The 8,967-nt window shown below is 35.6% G+C and overlaps 1 protein-coding gene and 1 long non-coding RNA gene across 2 annotated transcripts; both read left to right on the top strand.

The window, feature by feature from the left end:
- Nucleotides 1–734, top strand: LOC140886439 (uncharacterized). Its single transcript, XR_012151557.1, has 3 exons — nt 1–119; nt 434–486; nt 586–734. It is a non-coding gene; the product is annotated as an uncharacterized lncRNA (long non-coding RNA).
- A 5,966-nt stretch (nt 735–6,700) lies between these two features.
- Nucleotides 6,701–7,438, top strand: LOC140888871 (mitochondrial outer membrane protein porin of 36 kDa-like). Its single transcript, XM_073296576.1, has 3 exons — nt 6,701–6,704; nt 6,822–6,981; nt 7,114–7,438. Exons 1-3 carry the CDS (start codon nt 6,701–6,703, stop codon nt 7,436–7,438), a joined length of 489 nt encoding a protein of 162 aa, XP_073152677.1.
- The last annotated feature ends 1,529 nt before the right edge of the window (nt 7,439–8,967 follow it).

The following is an 8,967-nucleotide window of genomic DNA, read 5'->3' on the forward strand; positions in this document are numbered from 1 at the left end:
GGGGATGCTATCCTGCCATATAAGGAAGACTTTTTTGTTGTCAGGTTGCAGTTCACGCAAGCAATACTATCTTGAAATCATTGGACTTGCAATCAATGCCACTACCATTTATGTAGCAGGTGAGTATTGTCTTCAAAACCAAGACCTTTCTTCTGTTTTTTTAACTCAAGAAATACTTAAGGAGCTATCTATTAACTTTGTTTCATATCATCCATCAACAAGTTTTTACCTGGTTTCATTTAATTATTCATACCATCAGCATGTCCAATATGATTCTTGAGTGCGTGTTGAATCACATGATTAATTTGAAGAACAAAGAAGTGAAATTATTTCAACATAACATTAATTTTATAGAGGATAATTTCCCTAGAGACTTTATTACTATTTTCTGTGTTGTTTTAATACCATATGCCATGTCGTGATGGAAATCCAGTGAAGGAAACAGTCACTAAATCCTGTTGCCCGGAAAAACATCTCCTCCTTCAGGTGCTTTATTTAACCTGAAAATTGTGTCTCGATTTCTGGTAATTTTGCACTCAACATTCTTATGTTTCTTTTTCATATTTGGTTTCTGTTCCTTTTCAGATTGTCGTGGATGTACCTGAAAACACAGATGATAAAGATATCATATTAGATAATGAGCTCTTTGAGAGCAGACACTCGTTCTTGAGAGTTGGTCTGATCGCCGACTCCGGTTTGAGGCAGAAAGCATAGCGCACATGGCCGAGATGAACATGAAGAATTCGATTATTTGTTATATTTGAATGATTTTTTTTTATATTTGAATGATTTATAATATTGAAATATTGTATATTAAATCTTTTCAAAAGTTTTGAATATTGAGTGATTTATAATATTGAAAATTTATGAATTAAATTTTAATTTTTTTTTTGTTTTTTATTTGAGAAAAGACAACGCTTTTTAAACGTTGTCGTAGGTGATTTAAGCGTTGTCCTTGCAAAACACAACGCTTTTAAAAACGTTGTGAAAAAGCGTTGTCGTAGCCAGTGTTGTGAAAGACCGCGCTCAAAGACAACACATAAAAAGCGTTGTCTGTGAGACCTCGGTTCTAAACATCTAATCTCAGGATAAACAATAATTAAGCATACAAGATCCAAGATTAAAAGCAAAGGAAATTTTTTTTTTTTTTGAAACAGTGCTCGCTCGATTGGTAGAACATTACCGATCGAGCGGGCCATAAAATCCAAGTCTCTGCCGAGACTTATCATAAGCCCTCCGCTCGATCGGTAAAATCTTACCGATCGAGCTGGCACAAAAAGTCCAACAATCTGCCTCAGCTTAGGGGTGCTCGCTCGATCGGTAAGATTCAACCGATCGAGCGACACAAATCTGCAGAAAAGAAAATAGATTACTCGATCCAATCAACTCCAATTCTTCTAAACTAAATCCATTAAACATTCATAAATCAATACAAGGTATTTATAGAGTCATAAAATCTCAAACTATTAGAACATGCTTCAGTCTATCTTATTCAATGCAATAGAATTCAATACAAGTTCGAATACAATCTAAGTTCGATTACATATTCGACTTCTACAACAACAAGGCCTCACTCTATCAACTCGTCCACCTAGCCATGCAATCTTTGACTCGGTCCTGCCCCACCTGTTTCCAAGTACGCATACAAACAAAGACAACAGCCGGATAATCCGGTGAGAATACAATTCTCAGTAAAAGAGACATAACATATAATTCCACGTAATATATCGAATCATGATATATATATAAACAACATGTCATTCGTAATGCAATAAAATGCAAGGCATGTACTTGGGGTTCGAAAATTATCTGTGAAGATAATCAAAGGAATTTCGTCTTGTAAATCGGGATCCCGAGGCCAAGATATTCCCACGACTCACCGACTCTCCCAATCGAGGTGAATGCGGTATACCTTGCATCCTCTAGACTTTGGAGCATTATAGAGAGTTACCCAAATCATTGGAGTTCGTCTCGACTACCAATTCCCCTCAACAATAATCTCCAAATCGTCTAATTCTATCTGAGAACGAATCAAGGGCTCAATATGAATGCATATGTAATCTCATGCATTCGAATAAAATTCTCAATTATAAATTCAAGTAAGCATTCAAACATGCAAGTATGTGATTTTCTTCTAGGACACTCGAATCAATTCGGATTCAAGTTAATCGTCCTATTCCATTCCAAAGTCGTCTGATACCTTTTCGTCGTTTCACAATCTTCAATCTGTAAAACAACAATCTCATTTTAAAACTCAATCAAACTTCTTCGATTGATAAATAAGAAAATCGATACTATACCGTCTCAAATCTTTCAAACTGATCAAAGCTGCAATCTCACAACTCCACCGACTTCGATTCAATCTAAATAAGAAGTCACAAGATCAATATCGATATCAAAACCTCATCAAACTCGGTACAATCAAAACATCAAAACGATATTCCCAAAACTCAAACTGACGGCATAAAGGCTATATTCTAACAAACCGGAAATGCAGACAACATAATATGAATCAAATATACTCATTCCATTCAACAAACATCCATTCCAAATCAATCCCAACACATCTCAAAATCCACAATTTCGAAAATCATAAGAAAATTCAAATCAAATCCAATCGTCGATAGATCTTCGAACCGTCTTAGATATACTATCACAGCTATCTCAACATCATCATCTCCGAATATAAATCAATTCTAAAGGCATCCAAAAATTCAAACCTCTTAGAATTAAGATAAACTTACTTCCAAACGGAGCACTCGTCGCTGTGATCGAAGATATCAACTCAGAAATAAATTATGTCGGACGGATTAAGCTAAAATGGAAATCACAAAAGCTTGAAAGCTTTTTGGTCGCCTCTCATGGTGATGGCACGTTGAAGAGGATGAAGGAGAATGAATATAATGGCTAAGTCAAAGCCACACATATAACAAAACTCAATTTTGCATTTTAGTCCCTGAAATTTCCGAAAATTGCAAAAAGGTCTCTGATTAATTAAAAGTCGCCTCTCGAATTCTAAAATCACCGAATATCTAAAATAACATCAATTAAGATTAAAACGGGGCGTTACAATTCTCCCCCTCTAAGAATAGATTTCGTCCTCGAAATCAAAAACGGTTCAAGTTCGAGAGAACGAGATAGAGTCAAAACTGCAATAAAGATTCTCCTCTCAGGACTAACTCTGAATTTGCTGCTCCAAACAAACTCTGTTATTCTAACTTTTTCTTCAAAACCGAATCGGCTCAACTGTACAAACACAACTGAATCGATTTGGCAATGGAGCTGCTACTCTGTTCGGTCATACTCTGAATCAGTCATCTCGAGAAATTCGTCACTTCAACAATTCCGGTCTCATCAGCTAAAGAGCAAAAGAAATTCTAATCTGGTAATTCAACAACGAAAATCTGGTGATAATCCGCATCAAAATACGGAAGACACTTCGTGAAAAACCAGAAAGAGACGGAATAAAACAAGTCTGTAGGCAAGATCGCCCATCATCTCCAGACTCTCGTGAGATTAAAACAATCTAAAAAAAAAAGATTCCTCTCTATTCTTATATCTGACAAATCCTCTGAAATAAAAATATTTAGAAAAATTCGATCTTTTCGATCACAATACGAATTCTGCATCTAAAATTTGTATTCTTCGACTTTCTAGTTCAAGTCTTCTTCCTTTTCGATAGACAATTCTTCATCTGTCCTAATAACATCTAATCAAATCTGGTCTCAAATCAGGTGACTCAGATAAATCATCTTCTCAATTCTATGAGATTTACTTCCTGCTCGTACATCTCATCGAAATATTCCATTAGAGATTCTCATTTCTGTCTGTGCAACTAATCGAAAGAAAGCCATCAAGATAGTCATCTGACAGCGGTTAAACAATATATTCATAGGAGTTAGCAACAATCGTCAGCTAGTACAAGCATCACGCACTATACTCCCTATCTTCTCTTCCCTGGCTCAGGGAGTCTCATAACTTCCTCTAATTCGAACCATGGACCTTCAGATTCGGTACCATGTTTTACCACATCTGGTAATACTGAGCTTAAGATATGGCATGTACTGCTCATACAAGAACTTTTCTAAATAGTTCGGCAAAGGCTTTAAATCCATATCATCTGTTCTGGTTGTATGTCGCTCTGAGGATAATCATTGTACTTAGATGTACTCGAATAACAAAAGTCTCTTCGAAGAATATACCAAAAGAAAGGCTAAAACACAGATCTCTATCTAAAAAGACCAAATTCGATATTCAAACAATCTGACAAAATTTCTGACAGAAAATCAAACATCTGATCATGTCTGAGAATCATTCTGCAAGGAAAACAATAGTAGATTCGTCAATCGGTCAATCAAACTGGGATGTCAATTCAAACTCAGATTGACCATAGTAGTCTCGTGACGAATCCACCAACCATGAACTCCATCCAATTCTAAACCAGAATAAACTGAACGACCGACCGTCGGGTCGTTCTCTTTCTGCTATCAACTGCAGACAGTTTAGAACATTGAAAAAAAACATACCTCTAATATTGTTCTTCATCTGCTTCTATCCCATCTGAATCTTCAATCATCGTATACCTTTCGATCATCTGAAAGAATACTGAATACATCGCAAGTGCCAATCTCTAAATACTCTGCCTCGAACCGAAAAATCTGGCTCGGATGCAAGAACTTTGGTAATCATCATATCTGCTTCAACTCTAAATCGAAACTGCATCAATCATCAATCAAGAAGAATTTCCGATAGTAGATAAAATAAGAACAGATCTACACTCCAACCAAAAGTGAAGAAACCATCGGTCAAAGAGGATAACTGTAGTAGATAAAATAAGGATAAATCTTTCGACTCAAACATCAGCTGCTGCAATCAATTCCTCAGCTAAAAAGATTCGCAGTCGGAAATCCTCACAGTCTAATCCTCTTCTCTGTTTCCAAATTCCGTTCAGTCTGCGAAACAATTACTTCAACTTCTAAGATCAGAAAAGATTATTGAAATCTTCTCATAGGAAAAGGATGCCAGATCTTCCAATCAATAAGATCGCTACGAGCTCAGAATCAAGAACCAGACATTGAGTCTTGAGCGTCTTCAGCTGCTTCGATGTTAGACTAATGCGATTACTTTGTATAAGAATATAACCAATTCTCGATAAGAAGAAATTAAGGTACTACACGATCATCAGTACAAAAAGGAAAAATAATACTGAAGCACTGTCAATCTCCTCTTCAACCAATAAAACTGGTCTCATAAGATTCGCTTCAGACGAAAGACGCATCCTTCATAGACAGTCGAATAATCGGCTTTACAATGATAAGAATTCCTAGAATAATCCGCGATAGTAACTTGCTAAACCCAAAAATCTTCAAATTCCTGATACGGAGGTCTATCTAGATCAAATCATATCAAGGAAAGACAACTCAATCCAATAGAATTCAGACGTCTAAAGAATAGCATACTACTGCTCTTCACACAATCTGTAAGACGATTCTCCAAGGCTCTGTACGATTAGTACAATTCTCGCTCCGAAAAGGACAAGAACAACGATAAGAAATTCTAAATGCAGCTAAAACTTCTGAAAGATTCGGTTCCTAAAAACTCATGAACACTGCAGAAACGCTTGTCAAATCAAACGTCAAGACCAAAATTCAAACAACTAAACCTCATTCTAAAAACGATCACGAGGATGTTCTCTTCTCGAACCCTTAGTTTATGACATCCTGATCTCCAATCAGTGCATAATTCAATCTGACAATCGGGATCAAAACTAGAAACTCATTCTGACAACGTCAGCAATTCTATAACCACTGGTGTATCAACCAGATCGGGTTACAATATATGACATCAACTGCAATTCATTGAGAACTCTTCCGTACAATCCTGTAACAAATGATCATTCGATAGAACAACTATCAAGAATCCTAAAATCAAAAATTCTTACCAGAGGATTCCCAATCGTCTGTCGATTCGGATCTGAATCTGAAAACTTTCTAAAATAATTCACCGATGCTCTGTACTGATTAAAGCAGTTAAACAGACAATAAATTAAGATCGGATACTTCAGTACCAAACTGCTCAGTTCAATCACATTCCTATCCAATCGAAATTCAAAACTTCAAACTTACCCTGCCGTAATTCATCCCTACTCTCACAGGCAAAGAAAAGCAACTACTGAATTCGAAAGCTCATAGACAAGAAAAACCATAAACAAATTCTTCAATAAGAAGATAAGGGACTCGCCAGTATCAATCAGTCAGAAAATTAGAAAACAAAAACGAACTGTTACCTGCTAGTTCATCGTCGGGTGCAGTCAGAGTCTGCTGATCCTCGCTAAGAGCAAGGACTAAAGTCTGAGGTAACGGAGGTTGATTCGAGTGAACCAAAGAAACTTGTTGCTCCAGCTGAAATATCGGTCTAAAAGAACTCCCGGTCTGATATTCGACGGTGTTACGCTTAGGACATTTTCTAGCATAGTGTCCTGTCTGATGGCAGAAATAGCATTTTCCAAAAATTCCACGACAAAGATCACTGAGATGTGAACCTCCACAATCTCTGCAATTCATACTTGAAGTTCCCGTACTCTGTCTTGAGCCAAACTGTTTCGATTCACCAGAGCTAGAAGAACTACTTCCTGACTTCTTGAATTGTTTTCCTCTCGCTTGTAGGTGATCTCTAGTGGTACTTCCTCTAAATCGGGTTAATGGGTAGAAAGGAATCTGCTGCATAATTTTGGATTTAAACAGACTCCAAGAAATAGTTGTACCTTGATTCTCTAACGCTTTCTTCCTAGAGATCCACCAAGTCTTAGCAATACCTTGAAGTTGATACATTACTAACCGGATATGACGGTCATGGTGTTCTGGGAAACAGTACTGTTGCTCTTGGGAGCGATATTTCTTTTGATACCAAAGAAGGAGGCTTGACCAAATTGAACTTTGGAGCAAGCTTTACAAATTCTGACCTTATTGCTGCTTTAACTCTGTAAGTCATTTATTTTTGGTTTTCTTGAATGCTTGACCCAATGACCCTTCTAGTTTCATCGAATGCTGTTTGATTTAAATGGCATATCATGAAGTTTGTCTCTAGTAAATGTCGTAACTTATGTTGCTTCAGGAATGACAAGGGTAACACCCTGTGTGCATCATACTACCACACTGTGAGCCCATTGACCAACACTGCTGTTGGTGCAGAGGTGACCCACAGTTTTTCGGGTAATGAGAATACCATCACTATCGGTACTCAGCATTCATTGGATCCACTGACCACTGTAAAGGCACATGTCAACCACTTTGGCAAGGCAAGTGCTTTAATCCAGCATGAATGGTGCCTAAAGTCGCTCATCACCATTTCAACTGAGGTGGATATCAAATCTATCGACAAAAGTGCCAAGTTTGGTCTGGCCTTCTCTCATAGGGGAGAGAAGAGAGGAGAGGCTTAGTAATAGGCATGATTTGGTCCGAGGTATGCCCATGCCCAATGGCCTTCCCATGTTAGGGTCACACTCACTATTTTCTCAAACTAGTGTCGATTAGTAAATTGGGTATAATGCTAATTGTTTTGACCAAGTCAAATTGAGAACTTTACCAAAAATTTTAATTCAATTTCCCAGTTATAAAATTAAAACAAGTTTTCAAACATATTTAAATGTAACTTGAGCCAAATTCGAGTTTAATTTATTTTACTCGATTATTATAAAGTCAATCTTTAATGTCTATTAATTAGAGTGTTAAGAGTATATTTAAAATCGTGCTCGAATTTGAACTTTGATTCGAGTTGAAATTTAAATTATTGTCTTTCAAGATGACCATTGAATTCGGGCGGGAAAATCCAATTTGAATTCGAAACTAAACTTATAATTACTCATCTCAATTATATCATTGATAAGAATGCGTTATATATATAATTTTTACTAAAACTAATTCAAATTGGCGATATCATATGTAAGAATCACAATTAAGGCAATGATAATAATCTTCCTAAGTTTATTCAAAATTATCATATGCTAATTAATAAATTTAAATGTTGCAACTTAATCTTCATTTCTATTATCAATCGATTTCATGGTATCCAAAATATTGTGAAAATGAAATATAACTATATAATTTACTGTGCTATTAAATTTTTTTTCTGTTTGAATTGAGATGTCCGGTTAGTACTTCGATTTGATGGACACTGAGATATAAATGGTGTTTGTAATTTTTAAATATAAGTGATCATTAATTTTTTTACACAAAATTTGTAATATTTAAATATAAGTGATTATTGATTATTTTTTTCACAAATTAAAAAAATAATCAATAATCACTTATATTTAAATATTACAAATATTATACTAATATTCACATCATTCATTAATCATTAAAGAGAGATTTGACTAGATCATAAAGATTATGACTAATTTCATACGAAAACTTGTAATCATTTTTTCCCGAGCAATTACCGTACTTTATTTGAATGAACTTAACATGCAGTTACACTCACATGAGTTTAATCATAAAAAAACAGATAAATAAATGTTATACATGACAATATTATTCATCTCATTTAGACATGTAAGTCACCTTGAGAGATTTCTCATGTCATTTTTAAGTGCAGGGCAAAGTGTAATTCAATATGTGTTGCACACTTGTAAGCGATATTCTAACTATACAGGTATTGTCCCAAAAAAGATCTCAATGTGTAGATTTATCAAAATATATGGGATCCACTATTTTTTCAATGGATCTCACATATATTCATAAATTTTTAATGTTAGATACACAATCAAGGCAGTGTCTATACATATAGGGTGAATTTTTCCCTTACGGTGCTCAACCAAAAACAAATAAATGAAGCTCATGATATACATTGATCATCGTACATTAATACTTATGGGTGAAATCGAATCGAGTCGAGCTCCAGTATCATACTACTCGAGCTTGAGGCCGACTCTATTTTGTCTACTCGAGCTCGATCTCGATCGAGTAA

This window comes from Henckelia pumila, chromosome 3 (assembly GCF_033568475.1).
Source record: "Henckelia pumila isolate YLH828 chromosome 3, ASM3356847v2, whole genome shotgun sequence".
NCBI lineage: Eukaryota > Viridiplantae > Streptophyta > Magnoliopsida > Lamiales > Gesneriaceae > Henckelia > Henckelia pumila.

Bases quoted from the DNA above. Each gene is read 5' to 3' on its own strand.
- LOC140888871 (XM_073296576.1), top strand. The intron at 6,982-7,113 runs GTAAGTCATTTA...ATGTTGCTTCAG, and splicing joins CTTATTGCTGCTTTAACTCT to GAATGACAAGGGTAACACCC.